Source organism: Chrysemys picta, chromosome 18 (genome assembly GCF_011386835.1).
Source record: "Chrysemys picta bellii isolate R12L10 chromosome 18, ASM1138683v2, whole genome shotgun sequence".
Lineage (NCBI taxonomy): Eukaryota > Metazoa > Chordata > Testudines > Emydidae > Chrysemys > Chrysemys picta.
In genome coordinates this window covers 10,067,555-10,084,868 of record NC_088808.1, presented here as the reverse complement: position 1 = coordinate 10,084,868, position 17,314 = coordinate 10,067,555, and the positions used below count along the sequence as shown (strand labels likewise).

General features: G+C 48.0%; 1 protein-coding gene across 5 annotated transcripts in view; it reads left to right on the top strand.

The window, feature by feature from the left end:
• The window catches only part of ASTN2 (astrotactin 2), a 631,841-nt gene that overhangs the window by 561,529 nt on the left and 52,998 nt on the right, over positions 1 to 17,314 (top strand). For all 5 annotated transcript variants that reach the window (XM_065572255.1, XM_065572253.1, XM_065572254.1 and 2 more), the window contains one exon: positions 8,847 to 8,988. In XM_065572255.1, the coding sequence (XP_065428327.1) occupies positions 8,847 to 8,988 (142 nt within the window). The remainder of the gene's footprint in view (positions 1 to 8,846; positions 8,989 to 17,314) is intronic.

Sequence of the window (17,314 nt, the reverse complement as noted above, 5' to 3'; positions counted from 1 at the left end):
GGCTGTAACGTGAGAGCCTCTGTGCCATACCCACACGGTTATTTATTTATCCATACAGACTTCCCCCTTGTTTTCATTAAGTTAGGCAGAAAAGGTTAATCGTCCTTCTGCTGAAGCTTCAAAACTAACCAAACTAAATAAAAGATGATTTTTAAGAACTTTTTTTTTCTTGTCTTCCCCCCTCCCTCCATCCCCCCAAGCACCGGATTGAGCTGAGGTCACAATCAGAGATGGCACAAGAATAAATTAAAAACAGGTTGAAAGAAAAAGCAAGAAAGAAAGAGAAAAAGAAAACCACACTCAGAGGAGAGTGACTGGGAAGGGGTTGGTTTAGTCTAGGCCAGTAAACAAGCTGTCAGGCCTGAGTGACAAATGGACATCTGAGAGTTCTTCTCCTCCTCTTCTGTCTAGGCATTGCAGCAGACAGTTCTTCTAACACCTTCACTCCCTCTTGTTCATCTCCCTCCTTTGCGGCCACACCACGTCGGGTCTGTTTGCGCCAGAAAGAAGAACCACAGCGCCCAGGGCTGAACCTTTGTGCACCACAAAGGAGCCGGGCTGAGTCATCCTCTCTCCCCATGCGTTACGTACTTCAGTTCTCTCAATGACGTGGTTCTGAGCATGGAGGGTATCTGGCTAAATGGGCAGGAGTTTCCTATGGCAAAAAGGCTTCCACATTCTTCCCCCCAAGGAGTCTCATGGCTTGATTCTCCTCTCTCTTCATTTGGCTCTGCACAGCCAAGGAAGTCCCGTTGACGTCAGTGACTCGCCTTGTGATTTACACAGCTGTCAGTGAGAGGAGAATTAGGCCATCAGTGCTGGTTATAGTTCATACCAGGACGTGTGACTCGTAGCCTGCTCGCTGCTAGGCCAAGAGACCAAGGGTTCGAGTCTCCAAATGGGATGCTGAGTCGGGTACAGGGTGGGGTGATGGCCTGCAGATGAGGCATTAAACGGAGTTCCCCTCTATGGACTGGCCAGGTGGGCATTAGACAACCTGGGACACTTTCAGAAAGATAACTCTGGTGGCCTATGCAGCCTTCCCTCTTGCACTAAACAGACCCTGTAATCTCAGGGTGGGTGGGCGAGTAAGTTATTGCTGACCTGGTGCTTTGATGCTGTGTTCACAAGCCATTCTTGAGAGAGAAGGTTCTAACGAGGAACCTTGTCCTAGGCCGTACTAGGAGCAAAGCCACTGGGGAACCTTTTGATACCACCACAGATCTTGGACCAGGGAATAAGAAAGGCTTGTGGAGGCTCACAAACCTGAGCTGAATCCCCTACGGCCCACTCCCACCCCTACATACGCCATCTATTTTGCTTTGAGTTTTATGAGTTAGTTCAAACTGACACCTGGGGGTCACAGAGAGCGGTCTATGAACAGAACCTAAATAGGTTTGTCAAACCCTAATCAAGCTTGAATGGCCAAGTTTCACATAGCTCTGACTAGCAGTGGGTACAATAATAAAGGGTCCTGTAAAGGAGCTTTGAAATGTACTACAAGGCAGAGGCATGCTCATGCATGAGCCATCGTGCAAAAATCACCCCAGGGAACTGGATGTTTATGGCCATTCCCTAGTAGCATGGAGGTAGGAGAGGGAGAGGGCATATCATTTGTGGCATCAACTGGTGTTATTAGCCAACTGGATTGTAAGAATTTGGAGCCAGGACCATCTTTTACTCTGGGTCCCTGCAACATCTAGCACAATGGGGCCCAATCCTGATTAAGTTATCTTGGCACTAAGTGATAAACCCAGGTGAGACATCCAGATTGGAGCTGGTCATTGGTGACTGTTGCTTTATCAGTATGGGGGGAAATTGTTTATTCCTGCTAATTAAAGACACACCAGACTGGCCTGTCAATACAAACCTCTCCCGCTCCAGGGTTTTTCTTTGAAGGTCAATAATGCAAAAACAAAAAACAAAAACAAAAAACCCTGCAAAATTGTTTTAGGGGGCTGACCTCCTTCTTTAGATTGATGGTGGTCTGCTTTCTAATGACCTGCCTCATCAGATAAAGGATATGGGCAACTTTGCTATGGAAACAGATGCAGGGCAATTCAGTAGTCACATTATTTCAACCCCAAGCTTCCTATATTGTTCCACTATTGGAGGCTAACTGTGATATGGAAGGAATGCCATCTCCCAAGTCAACAGAGGAATTTGGATTCCATGTTCATCCAGATCGCCTGGCTGCTGAGCTCCTCCAAACCCAGACTTCAGTGAGGTATGTGGGTGCTCAGCACCTCATAGGTTGTGGTCCTTGGTCAGGAAAGTCCACCTCTTTTTAAAGCATTGATTTTCTGCTTCATCTGTATGCAAAGTCTTCGTGAGGAACATCAATTGTGGCATCAGATTAAGGTCTAATTTGTTCTTTGGGGGTTGACTGTATCCTGCTGTTGGAGGGAGATGATATTTTCCATATCCAGTGGCTGTGACCCTTGCGTGAATGAGTATATTAAAGACACTGTGATGGCCCACATTTTATAAAATGACTAATGATTTTGCATGCTTCCAACTTGAGACATCTTTAAGGGGCCTCGTGTTTCTGAGGATTCAAGTTGGAAGCACCCAAAAATGAAGGCACTCAAAATCGCTAGCCATGTTTGAAAATTTGGCCCAAATATGCTGCTTTCAAAGGCGCATAACTTTCCCAAATTTCTATTTTGGGGGGCTGGATTTTTTTCCGTTTTTTCCCCACACTTGAACTCTGGCTTGTGAGGATATTATGGAAAGTTTGAGCAAATTCCTTTCAGCTGCTCTTGGTTTATGAGAGGGTGAATAAAAAGACATTTTCCCCCTAAGGTTAAAAAAAAATCATGTTTTGTTTTTTAATCATGGGAGTGTTCAAAATACAGCTGTGCCTTTAAGCTAAAAATTGGTAGATAGGTTGACCTTTAGGTAGCCTATGGGATAGCCAATTTTCCCTTGAGCTGTATTGCACTGAGGCCATACTTGCCCCACACCTGCTGCTCTCAGGAACCATAGGCATTGGCTTCCTGGCTACTATCTACACAAAGGCTCCTGACCTGAGATTTTAGCTCCTCCACTAGCATCTATCTAGATATTTCAATAACAAGCTTTTTGCTTCTGTTACATTGTAGCAATGTTCAGGGCAGAACAAGGAGGGAGAAAAGTTCACCAGAAGCTCAGGTTTGACCACAAAGCACCTTCTCACTCTAGGGGGTCTATTGCAAGAGTTTTGGCTTAACCTAAATTGACACCAACATGGCAAAAGTCTCTAGATGCATTTCCTCCCATGCAGGGGGACTAGCAGACAACTCACAAATATAGGCTGGGCCTTGTGTACTCCAGGGCAAAATGGGACCAAATTCTGTGGCAACAACCCCTACATTTCATGGCAACATTCATTGTTATTACACACCAAAAATATGACAAAAGAACATTATTAAGCCTGCATAGTCAAGCACTCAAAAGTTAGGAGATGCCAAAAGTAAGGTTCCCTGGGCAACTTTAATTCAGCCCCCTTGAGCTCCTGCAGTAGGATGCAGTCTTTAAGTTATATGCTCACATATAACTTTTTCCACAGCACCCCTGCCTCAGTCAGTGCACAGATTGGGCTCCTTGTCCTGCACCCATCTCTGGCCCAGCACTTTGTCCTAGTGTCTTTGCCCAGCCAGGCCCAGTTCTTCCCCCTGCCCAATGGCTCCTTATCGGGTCTGTTTCCCTCTCTTCCCTTCCTTTGCCCCAGCCCAAATGGTTAAAATCTGGCAAAGTTATAAGCAAACTGAAAACAGGATCTTAAAATGGGAAGTGTCAAGCAACCTTAGTAATAGGAGGGCCTACCAGCCCTGCCTATTATACTACCAGTAAACATCTTTCATTCCTACTGCACCCGCATCCCTGTGCAAACGCACAGCTATGGGTCAGTGCGATAAACTTTGTCAATGATTATTTCCAGAATGGTTATTTCTGAGGATGGGGTTTTTGCTTTCCAGGTGGCCTTGCTCCATGTGCTGGGTCTTGGTCCCACAAGGTTGTTCCTGCAGGTTGGGCCTCTGCGTGTGCCCCATGTAAGCAGGGAGCTTGCACCCAGCCTTAGCAGCTCACATGCCAGCTCTCTTGACCTAGCTTATCATTTCTCTAGACAGACTACGCTTCTGTCTCACTCCCCTCCTTGCCCAACCTCCTGCTGCCTGGTTCCGTGGAACAGGGCAGGATGAATTCACTGGGATCTAGATAACGAGCCATGGTGGAAAAAGCTGGAGAGAACAGGATGCAGTGGATGAGTCCCCGCAGACAGAAAACAAAATGTCAGATGTCTGGTTCCAGCAAAATGGTGACTTCCAGCAGATAAAAGCTAAATTCTGCAGCATCTGGAAAAAAAAGCCATAGGCTATTGTAGCACGGTGACGACGCACTACCATGGCGCCTCCTGCTGGTCGTTCAGGGAATTATATTTTCCAGCCTTGGAGCACCCTCTACCGGCCAGTAGCCCGCGTGCCTCAGGCCCCCGTGTCCCTCCCAGACCCCAGTGCCCCTTTATCTTGGGTGCTGCCCCCTGGCAGCACCCCCACTCTCTGGGTCTTCCCACCCCAGGGAACCCCCAACCCTCTATCCCCACCTTGCCTCAGGGCTACTGCCAGTCACCATCTAGCCCCCGCTCACTGGGGCAGACTGCAGTCTGTAGCATTCATCATCGGTAAGGGGGGTTTGGACCTGCTGCCTTTGCCTACCCTGGGCTGCATCTCTGCAACCCCAGTACCCTTCCCGGCCTTTACCAAGGCCTGCAGCCTGGGGGTTTTCCAGCCTGGAGCTCCCCAGCTCCCCTGGCCTTTCCCCAGCACTGCTCCACTCTAGGTACCCTGCTGAGCTCCCAAGCAGCCAGGCCCGTCTCTCTTCACATCTACAGAGAGACTACCTGAGCTCCTGGCCCACAGCCTTTTATAGGGCCAGCTGTGGCCTGATTGGGTCCACAGGGCTGGTCACGTCAGACCACACCTCTCAGAGTTATTGTTCTAGGCTTTCTGCAGACATCACTCCATGGATTTATATCTGGTCAAGGTTAGTTTTGTCACCTTAAGCACGAGTGTGATAGATGCTATAGCAAGGATTGAGCTAGGGTCCTCCAGAGCTACAACTGTCAATTGCTATAGCTTGAGCTGAAAAGCTCTATAGGTCGAGCTGCTAATTACTCCTCTTTGGTGGATTGCCAGAGATGGGGTCTGCACACGCTCGCCAGCAGGTTACAGTAGAGAAACGTTTTATTTTAAATGAAAGCAGAGATTCCGAAGCACAATTCTCCAGCAAAGGGATATTCCACGGCCAATTCTGTGGCTATGGAATACGCAGGACTTTTGCCTAGGGTAGCCTTTCCCAGAGCTCCTGGCTTCTGATCAGCACAGTTCTTGTGTAACAATTTATCTGCCAACTTGAGGAAGTTGTTCATGTTCATGCGCTAGATTGGGTCTCAGGAGACCTTGGTTCAATATGTGGCTTTGCCACAAATACATCCCTCCGTGCCTCAGTTCCCCCTGTGTATCTGGGGACCATTAATGCTCCCCTGCCCCACAGGGGTGTTGTGGTGGTAAATTCATTAATGTTTTCAAGGAACTCAGATATTGCAGTGGTGGGGTCCAGAGAAGTAACTAGACAGATGGGTCAGATTTTCAAAAGTGCTCAGCGCCTGATGTTCTGGGCTCTTTAGAAATACCCCCATGTGTATTTTGGTGACTGTGGTGGTGCTGTGGGGGTCTCAAATCCTCCCCACAGTGCCTGTTGGAGCTCTGTTTGACTCCTGGCTCTAACTTCATCAGAACCCAGGCCATCCTCTGGCTTGCCCGGGCCACCTCTTAGGGCTGGCAGTGGAAATGCCAGGGCTTCGGAATCCCCTGCAGGGGGCATGTAACAAAATGAAAGCAGCGGCCTGGAAAGGATAAGAGATCCCTGCCTATCACATGGATGGGTGGGGTATACAAGGGAGAGGCAGCTGGGTTGAAGGAGGAAGGGTGTGTTCTCTTTCTCTCTTGTGGCTTGAAGTAGGGAAAACGCCTTTGGGGGGATTATAACCAGCATTTTCAATTGACATGTTCTGTTTTGTTATGTTTGTGCCCATTGTTCAAAGGCCCTTAACAAGGACTCGGGCATGGAGTTTGCTTCCCTTTCCTTGCTGGTGAAAGAGCCCACCAGCCTTTGGAGCACTAAAGCACTTGTATGCTCTGCCCATCACATGCATTTGTTAACTCTCATTTCGAATGCAGGTGCTTCCAAAAATCGCTGGCTAGACATAGCTGTAGTTTCCTAAAATTGCAAAAGAACATCTAGCCAGATAATGAGTGACTGTTGTTTTAAGTCAGGAGAGCGTTGGCTGTGCAGCAAGCAGTGATAATCTCTCTTGTGCCCAAACATTTTGTATTCTGGTACAAAAGGCATTTGCACTAGACTCACTGTAACGTGCTGTGTCACCTCAACCCCAAACACCTTCTGGTTATCCTCAAATAACCTGTGACCCTGTATTCAGAATGGAAACCTTCAAGACATCAGCAGCAATTCCAGACAACAAAGCGGTAACGGTGGAAGGTCAGTTTGTATCCGAACTATAATGGTAACTGTGCCTATACGCTTGGGTGCATTGTGTCTGTTCAAAGGTACAAGGCATCCGGTCTCAAAGAACAAGGTCTAAGTTAAGCAGTAATGAAAACACAATTGAGTGAGGTGGGCACAAAGATCATGAGCAATAACATAGGAATTGCCAGACAGAACCAGACCTGTGGTCCTTCTACTCCTGTATCCTGCCTTTGACATCACCTCATGCCAGATGCTTCAGAGGAAGTCAAAAGAACCCCACAGAAGACAGATGTGGGCTAATCTGCCCTCCACATTAAGTCTCTTCCTGATCTCTAATAGTTAAAGATTGATTTAAGCCCTGAAGAATGTGGTTTAATATCCCTCCCAAAATTGCATAGAATTAACTATTCTTTCTCTAGATTTTCTTGTTAGCCATATAAATGACTGACCCCTTTTTTGAATCTTGGTAAATTCTTGGCCTTAATACCATCCTATTGCAATGAATTCTACAGTCTGGTTATGTATTGTATGAACAGGGCAGGAAGTTAAGGTTGGAACCAAGGGCCAATCAAGTCAAAACTGGGTTTGTTTTTTGTTTTTAAATCTGCCCATAAACCCAGAGAGTTTAAGTGACTTGCCCAAGGTCACAAAGAAAGCCCATGGCAGAGCCAGCAATTGAACCCAGGTCTTCTGAGTCCCAGTCCTGTGCTTTACCCAAAACTTTCTTCTCAATCAAACGTCCTCAAAATTTGGTTCAGGCCCATCTCTAATAGCAACGTTAAAATATGGAGAGCAGTAATGGCTCTGCCTGAAAAATGGTTTGGAAAGAACAAATCATACCGAGAGCCCGGGCCTGAGTGGTGCATTAAGATGAATAATTAAGAGTTGGATTCCTTTAGGAAAGGAAGGAATTTATTGCGGCTCTTCTCTCCAGTCAAGGGGAACATTTGTTATCGAACTGTGTAATTTGTGACAAGACACAATTTTTGGTGTGTGCTATCTGGGTAATCAGCCTGCGGGAATTATGCATTCCGTGCTGATTACACCAATGTGCTGCTTTTCACATTTCATACCAAGAGTTTGAAATTTATGTTCCATTTCTGTGGTCCTCAATCAGATTTACTTTCAGTTAAAAATGCAAAGAAAGAAATATGGTAAGAACAGAATTCTCCACTGATATATGCCATAAAACCTTGGCACCTCCATACAAGGTTCCCTGGCACAAGCGGGAATGAAGGGTCTGATTCTGACCTCATTCGCACCACTATAACTCAATTACTCTCGGTATACACCAATATAGCATCAGGCCAGTTGGGTCTGATTTTCCACTGCTTGGCCTGTGAGCTGTCAGTTACCCCAGTGCAAAATGTATATAAAACGCAGCAAAATCCAAATAGTAACTCACTTTGCTCTGGTATAAATAACCGTACGTAGGGGAGTCAGGCCCTGGAAGTGTAATTAAAGGGACGCTGTCAACTTAAATTGGGTCATGTTGTAAAAGCTGAGTGGTGTAGTAGTAAAAACAAGCTTGTATAAAACCTAAGACTTACAAAAATGTTCCTGCATTATTATTATTTATTGTTATTTTAAATGATAATTAAAACAATTGCTTTCAAAGAAACAATCATCTCCCTGCAGTGTTTGAACTGCAAGTGCTGCAGGGTTTAGAACCTGACGGGGAGACGGTCTGTGAATGGGAAGTCGTTGCTTTTTGTTGTCCAGCCAGCCTGAGAGAAAAAACAACAAATAAAGAGCATAACCATGACAAGGAAATTGCATTTCTAAAATTTCCTTCATCTAAGGTGTTAGTGGCCAAGGTAAAGAAACCTGCTTGACTGTGACAGGTGCTTTTTTTTAAAAAAAAGTGGTGGTGTCACTTTAAAAACAGAATCGGAAATCAGAGATTTTTGAGGTGGAAAAGACCGACCAAACCACCGAGTCCGTTTTCTTCAAAGAAGAATATATTGCCCCATTAGAGGATGTAGATTCAGGGTTCAACATTTGCAGGGTCATCCCTGGGGAATGAATCTGCATGTTGCCTATATGCTCTGCGCTCATATGCCCAGTCCAAGCTGTGAGTCAACTCGGTCTGGATTTGCCTTGCTGTGTATGGGCCCTGCAATGGGCTTGTATACGGCTGATGGCCCTGCGCTGTGTATGGGCAATATACCCTCTAGGAGCCCATAGTGCCGCTTCTTCCTGTCTGATTACCTGCAGGCCTGTGCTGTATATGGAAAGGGAAAGGCTCAGGAAACAATGAATGCCAGGGCTGGAGACTGAGCATTATTAATCTTGCTCTTCTTCTCTTTGGTCTTCAGGAGAATCCTTGAGCTTTGCTGATGATTTGCTCTCCGGACTCGGAACTTCCTGCGTGGCAGCTGGCAGGAGCCATGGAGGGATCCCAGAAACCAGCCTTTATTCGGTCATTTTCAAGTGCCTGGAACCAGATGGCCTGTACAAGTAAGAAAGTGATGGATGTAGGATGGGATGGGGAGGAGGGTTGAGAGATAGCATATAATGCAGTTATTGTTTGACATTTTTATGGCAGTAGTGCCTAGAGGGCTGTACCGATACAGGGCTCCATTGTGGTTGGTGCTGTACAAACAAGTTTGTTTGGTGCATGTGTCTTGGACTGTGCGTTAGGAGCTGAGACAGGCCCAGATCATGAAACTGAGATCCAGTTGTCCAGCATTGGAGAGACTGGGGCTGTTTGGATCTGGGGGTTTGGTTCAGTTCCATCAATGGGTAAGTGGGATAAAAGAGATCCCACTGAGGTAATCGCAGCTCTCCGATGTCATGTGCATGATGGGATATAATCTGCCTCACTCTGATGAACTGAGGGGAGATTGGAATCTGACCCTAATGGGAGTTCCTCAGAGACAGCAGATGGGTTTGAGTCCTTGCCAGATTGTCCCCTCTCCATTTCCCCACTTAGCAGGCAGAGCAACCAGAGGCGGTATTCTGAATGTTACAGCATAGCGTAGAGTCCTCAGTATGTTAGGCACTGTGCAAACATGCCGTGAGGGACACACTCTGCCTTGAAGAGTTTCCAATCCAAGTAGACAAAGGAAGTGTCATTGTCCGCATTTTTCCAGAGAGGGAAATGAGGCGCTGAAGGATGCAGTGACCTGTCCAAGGTCACAAAGGCCCAATTCCCATGCCTGTGCTTTACCTGCAAGACCACCCTTCCTCACATCTGTGCTTTCCATGCGCTGCATCCCCCCGTATGGCTCAGTCGGCGGACGGGGGACGGGGGACAGGGAGAGGTAGGAGAGCAAACGTAAAAAGAGAGAGAGAGAGAGAGAGAGAGAGAGAGAGAGAGAAACACCCAGGCCTTAACGTCAGAGCGGCTGTAATAATTAAAACACATTTTGTAGTGAGTAATGAAACTTTTTATGGGACCACAAAGGCAGTTAAATTCAGAGCTGGCAAATGGACTGTCAGCGAGAACTTTTTAAGATCTTGATTAATACTTTCCCTTCACCTCCCCCTCCACCCTCTCTCCCCCACCCCATTAAGTACGTTGACAACCTCCAAAGATGGAAGAGCTTTTATTGCACAACTCTGGTGTTGGGCCGCATCTGGGAGCAGGCTGCAAATGGTGCTTGCCACTGAATAACTGTGAATGTTTCCTTGTTCAAATATAGATAGGTATGTAATATAATTATTAATATCCCTGGGAATCGGGCTGCTCTGAGCAGATGCCAGGAAGAGTCTGGAACGGAGCTGGCTAATGATTTGCCTCCAGTAAAATCCCGTCACTTGTGAGCTATTGGCAACTTGGTCCTTGGATGTCAGAAGGGATGAGCAATTCTGTTGGCCTTCCAGTCTCTGGGGAGGCTAGTCTTGAGGTTAAACATTGGGCTGGGAGTCAGGAGTACTGGGTCCAGCTCTGTCACAGACTCCCTGTACGACCTGCCAAGGCACCTCTGTGACTCAGTTTCCCCATTTGCAAAATGATCCTTGCCTGCCTTCCAGAGGGCTGCATGGCTTAATTCACCGGTGTTTGTAAAGGGCTTGGGGATTCTCAGGTCAAAGGTGCAAAGCTTTACCATATGTCCAAGGGCATGTAGGCAAAGTGCTATCCTCTCCGTGAGCCAAAGGTGCCTCTCTGCTGCACAGCACTGTGTCCCGAAGCAATGGAGGTGGGGAGAGGTGGTCCTCAATTAACAAGCAGCCGCCAGCATCCCTGCTAACTACTCTCAAGTAGAACTAGTGTGCATTAGGGAGTGTGCGGCTGGGTGAATTTGGGGAGCTGCTGCTCTGTGCAGTCTGCCTCCAGGGGAAGTAGGCCAAACCTACGTGACAGCTTGCTGTATACAATGATGCAGCAGCCTTCTGTTCTAAAAGCCTGAGCCACCTCCCGCTGCAACCACTGGGAGTCTTTCCACTGACAACATGGGCTTTGGATCCAGCCCTCTATCTCCTCTCTTCATGCCTGTCAAAGGCAAGCTGGAAGGCAGCTGAACTGGGAGAGCTAGCAGATGTTCTGGGAGTATAGGTGGGATTTGGGAGGCACACAGAGAATGGTCAGCCCCATGCATCTAGCTAAGGATCTGTGGGACTTGGCATCCATTCCCAAGGGGAACCCAGAATGCTACATGTCCACCAGCACATACACACAGATGCTAGCGTCTATGCACACACACTGGTCCATATACAGAGGCTGATACATGTATACATTTAACATACACATTCACACACTGGTACATGCATACATCAGTACGCACACACACCTGTCCGTACATGTTCTCACACACACACACACACACACACAGTGTAATCCTAAGGACTGTTCTCTGCAAACAGCCATACAGTTGTGACACAAAACGCAGAAAGTCAGGGCAGTGACCTGTGAGGCAAATGCTCCGTTCTGAACCCACACAGACAAAACTAAAACAAAACCCCGGGCACAAGGTTGGGTTTTAAATTGAATTTCTTCTCCGTGTTTCGCTTGTTTTGGTTTTTGCAGAAAATTCTCTTTCTTGGAAGACTCTAAAATGGGAAAAATCCAGTTTGCAGCAATTCAGTCGGGAGCTGAGATTTCTTTCAGCCTGCCCGGGGAATGCACATGCCCTGTGCTGCATCGGTGCTTTTAAAAGGCAAACCCTTTTGCCCTCTGGACAGTTGGAGGGCATCATCTAAAAAGAGCGACGGGCCTGTGCGATCACGCAAGGCTGATCAAATCCGTAAATGTGGATCTGACATCCTGTCCATTTGGCTTCTCCTTTTGAATCACCTAAAGCAATTAGGCAACACTATTGACCAATCGCTCAGCGCATTTCCGTCCTTAGATCAAAGCCAGGATTCAGTTTTTTAAGAAAAACAAAAATCTTCAAACAAACAAGCTAATTGATTTTTCTGTTTTTGAGGTTTCTGTAATTTAAACAAATAAACTAACAAAAGCAGAACTAATTTTTACGTCTTTCTTCATTTTCAGTTTGATGAGAACAAGTTGCCTTCCAGCCTGGGCTGTTCTGCCTGTAAAACATTAGGATTGTTACACCAATCCTACAGCCCGAGAGCGTATCAGGGAAGAGCAGATACAATACACACGTGCCTGCCTGTAAACACATATACACATGCAAGTGTGCCGCACACAGATACATGCATGTACACACAAATTCATACTAAAAACACGTGAACGCCCACCTCAAAATACACAGCGGTATTGATTGTGGGTGTTTTTGGAGAATACAGTATTCGGCGGATGCCCCTTTAAAAAAAAAAAAAGAGAGAGAGAGAGAGAGAGATTAACTAAATACCCTGCTGGCAAAATGTGCCATGAGCAAGAATTCCTCTCCCCATAGAAGAGAGAACTTAGGCAACCCACTCACTCCTCCAAGCCTGGTCCGGAGCCACCTCCATATCTGTTCAGTGCTTGGCTGCTCCTGAGACAACCAGCAAGGGGGGTAATTAGTGCCAATTGTACTGATGGTTTTGTGATAGTGGCTGAGACCCGTAGCTCGTTGCACACCGGCCATTAAATGGGAAGGGCTGTCCATTGCATCTAACCAAAGGCAAAGATCAGCCTAAAGGTGAAAGGGTCCATCACCCCTAACCCAACCCCAGAGGTCCACCAGCTTCCTTTATTCCTCTCTCCTCCTAAATGGGACTTGTTGGGTTATCTTCTTTTGCACACCGCAACCTCCCTACCCCTGCAACCAACCTCCCCCGTCTCATCTCCTTACCTAGCTGCTCTCCGAGCACTTAGGACGCCAGTTTACTGAGCTGTAAAAGCCGTCCGCATCCAAGTGCTGTACCTGATCAGCTGCTGGAGAGCGGGGTTGCCAGCCCAGCGTGTTTATTTCAAAGCACTTGGGGAGAAGCCACTAGCTGGGGGCCAAAGAGGGAGATTTTGGAAAAGGAGATGAAACCCCTTCTGGCTCTTCTATAGATCGGCTCTGCGAAAGCAGGAGCAGCACCAGCCGCTCTTCCCTCCACCAGAGATACTATAATTATAGATTAGATTAAATCCCAATGTTTCACTTTATTTACATTCCTGACCTAGCCTATTCATTTCCGGTGTTTGTGCCAAGAATCAGCACAAAATTTACTGGAAACAATATGGAAGTCATCAGGAACCCCTCCAGAGCCTCTTCCTTGGAGCGGGTCCTTCTGCCGAGAAGGAGCTTCCAGCCTCCTGCTGAGTTTGCTTTCCCCCTCGCCACGCCAGATAGTTTACCTGGGTGCGTTGCTGACCTGACCCAAGGCCTCTCACCATCCCGAGCGTGCAAACGTGTCCGAGGGGTCATGGGGAAAGAGGTCGCCGTGCATCATCACCTCAAAGAGACAGGAACTTGGAAGCCGGAGGAAATGGCTCATTGTGTCTCTAGCTCTTGATGGGGAGCTGCGGAAGAAAGGTCAGTTCCCTTGGATGGAAGTGAATTATAGCCATGTGACTACAATCCGACCTCAGAACAGCAATAAACTCTACTACGTGGGGTGCAGCCCACAGCCAGCAAATCCTGCCTAGCCAGCTTAATCCGCTAGCTGGCACAGCCGCTGTCTCCGGTGCAGCTAGGCTTAGCCTGGGCAAAGTGCGTATGGCTTTTTGACTGCATGTCTGGCTATGTATATGCATACAAGAGCCTGCTCATGCTGGCAAATGCCTGCTGCTCTTCAGCTGGTAGGGATTGTTATTGTTCGTCTGTCAGAAAGACACGTGAGTGAGCCACATCTACCCTTCGAGCGAGGGGGTTGAGTCGTACTGTGGGTATCAATAGCGGTGTAGCCGGGATAGCGCCGGCAGCGGCAAGCTGTGCCAAGGCCATACTCGTGAGGTTCGGGCAAGTCGGTGCTCAGCGTGGCTAAGCTGTGCCGCCACTCCCTGGGCTGCTACTTCGACTCGCACTAGCTCTCGCCAAGTGCGTCTACACGCGCAGGGACGCACCCCCGGCTCATAGCGTAGACGTTGCTGAAGACTTAGCGGAACAGGTTGAAACTCAGCCCGGGCTGAGCTCCTGCATCTGGACAGCCACCAGGCTCCTGAACTGGACCCTTCCATTGGCTCCCATGTGCCTTTAAGCCTGTTGGGTCTGAGCAGCATCCAGCGACTGTCCCTATATCAGGCCTTTCAAACACACTCCTGGGGCACAGGCTCCCTGTTTGGCACCCTTCTCGGGATAGTAGGACCCTCTGGTCCACTGCCCTGGGCCCCAAGATCAGTGCTGACTTCCCAAGTCTCCCTGGTAGCTTATGCCTGCCATCTTCAGAGTGCCACGTTACTCGTAGGCTATATCGGCAGCTGGAGCCAGGGTGTGATTCCCGGCTCGTACACTCGCTCACATCAAGGGAGCTCACCGCGAATAGTAGTGTAGCTCTGGTAGCCTGGGCAGCAGTGGCACAGGCTGGCTGCCCCGAATACAGACCTGCCGGAGCCCTGCGGGTACGTCCTCAGGGCAGCTAGCCCACGCCGCTACTGATGCTGCCCGTGCTACCAGGTACTCATTTTGGAGGGCTAGCTTGATGAGTATGTCTGTTTGAGCTGGGAATCACACCTCTAGCTCCAAGTGCAGACGTAACTGCAGACACAGCACAAGAGAGAGACAGAGCTATGGAGACATAATAAACATCTTCACCCAAAACCCTGCCTCAGATTCTTCACCCTTACTGAGAGCTGATAGGGTCTTAGTGTCCTCTATGGAGGTCAGGAATCTTCTGCCCTCCTTCATCTCCCACCCACTCTTGTCTTTTGGCTTTGCTCTGCTCTCCCTTGCTAGAGACATCTCTTTTAACAGCAGTTTCTAACACCTTTGTCTCTTCCTGCCCTTACCCTCCCCCATTCTCCAATCTCATTGCAGACCAGAGTCATTCGCAAGTCCATAGACTTTGGCCAGTTGTCGCCCCTTGGACTTCAATAAGACAGAAATGGCTCAATGGTGCTTCCATTGGACATGGACACCTTTCGCAGCTGTAGACACCTGTGTTGTCTATTAAGTATCCCGGATTGAGCTAATCTACAACCACTGTCTGCCTTCCTGCCAGTAACTCCCCTGCCCACCCCAGCAGGAAGTTAACTCTTTGCACCCATGTAGCAGACATCACAATAGTAATAGAGGTCTTACGATATTCATAAACATATCCCACATTTTCTTCATGGTACCATACATCTGTCTTGCATGCATTGCCGTGTTTGCGTGCTTATCAGGGCATCAAGGGCTGTCAGTACGTGCAACACAAAAGGGGGACAGATGTCATGGAGAGCTAAGCAGAGACTTGAGTGTTTGTGTGTGTGCATGTGATATTTTTTTTCCCATTGAACAATAAAAATGCCCATTAGTTCTATTTTCACTCTACCATAGAAGCAAATACAGGATTCTTGGCAATGTCATCTCATAGCAGGGCAGTTCCAATAGATTGTACAGCCTGGCTAGCTAACACCTGAGTTTTATTTTATTACGTTACCATAGGACCTAGGAGCCACAATCGTGGATTAGAATCTCCTTTTGCTATAGGCTGTACAAACAGCCCCCGTCCCCAAATGCTTACAAATTCCTGTTACAGATTTTTAATATTTGTATTACAGCAGCACCAGTCACAATCAGGGCCCCATTGTGCTAGGTGCTCTACAAACACATAGGAAGAGACAGACCCTGCACCAAAGAGTTTGCAGTTTAAATAGACAAAGCAAGAAGGAAGTATTATCATCCCCATTTTACAGATGGGGAACTGAGGCACTGAACGATGAGGGGACTTGCCCAAGTTCATTAGGGAGTCTTTGGCAGAGCCAGGAATTGAGCCCAGGTTTCCTATGTCCCAGACCTGGGCTTGAACCGCAAGACCCTCCTTCTTTCAAGATCTTAGAGTTGCAGCAAAATCAGGCTATCCAAACGTAGGCCTAGGTGACATGAGTTTGTAGGGGCTAAGTCTAGCTCCCAGGTGTCCACATTGCCTACCAAAACATTACTGCAGCGGGCATTAATGGACCCCTGTGAAAGGTGGCCACTGCAGACAGGCCCAGGACTGACTGGACCATGGGGCCTGGCCTGGCCTCCCCTCTCACTAGTACAGGTGATACCCCCAGGCTGGGGAGAAGGTTGGCTGCTACTTCCTGGACTGTCTGTATCGTGGTGATACCCAGAGGCAGCTTCCAAGCCTGGCTTCTTCCACCAGCATTAAAATCATGCATACACTTTTGGGAAAGGATTCACCAGTGGAGACCATGTGAAAGAAAGCAAGGTGCTTCTCTCCCTACACAAGCAACCAACAGGATGGGCCACTTCCGTCTCCTCTCCCCACTCATCACCCTGCCTCTTGTGGGCAGAACTGTCCTGTCCAGCCACAGCTGGGTTTTCATAGAATCATAGAATCTCAGGGTTGTAAGGGACCTCAGGAGGTCATCTAGTCCAACCCCCTGCTCAAAGCAGGACCAATCCCCAACTAAATCATCCCAGCCAGGGCTTTGTCAAGCCTGACCTTAAAAACCTCTAAGGAAGGAGATTCCACCACCTCCCTAGGTAACCCATTCCAGTCCTTCACCACCCTCCTAGTGAAATAGTGTTTTCTAATATCCAACCTAGATCTCCCCCACTGTAACTTGAGACCATTACTCCTTGTTCTTGTTTTGTGACTGGGGCCTCCTTCTGTCCCTCCCTGGGCAGCCTTCTCTTACCCACGAGAGATGGGCCCAAAGCAAAACCCCTTTTCCAAAATTACCTGGACTTGAATGAAATTCAGCTTCCACGTTTAATTTCACAGCAGCTCTGTGGAGTGCCAAGCCCAGCATGCTACAGGAGAGTCAGCGTAGTGTAGTGGCTAGGGTGCTGGCCCAGGAGACGTGGGTTCTGACCCCAAGTCTGCCGTGTGACCTTAAGACAAGTGCTTCCTATCTCTTTCCCCATCCTGTGTCTTTTCTTTTTAGCTTGTAAGCGGCTCAGGGCAGAGGTTGTCCCTGACTGTCCTCGACTTGGACGTGTGAGCTGGGTTCTCACATGGTGTAAACTGGAGTCATTCCAGTGCTTTCACTGGAGTCCTGATAACTTAAAGCCCGGGTTGTGAGTTCAATCCTTGAGGGGGCCATTTAGGAATCTAGGGCAAAAATCTGTCTGGGGATTGGTCCTGCTTTGAGCAGGGGGTTGGACTAGATGACCTCCTGAGGTCCCTTCCAACCCTGAGATTCTATTCTATTCTATTCTATTCACTAGATGAAAAGCTGATCTTTTCTCTCCTCTTTTTTTGAGAAAGGCAAAATTTCCCTCCCTCGCTCCCTCCCCCATTTCTGGCTACACCCCACACTGTAAACAGAAATAGAGCAAGCATTATAGCTTCCCCCCACGCCCAGCCT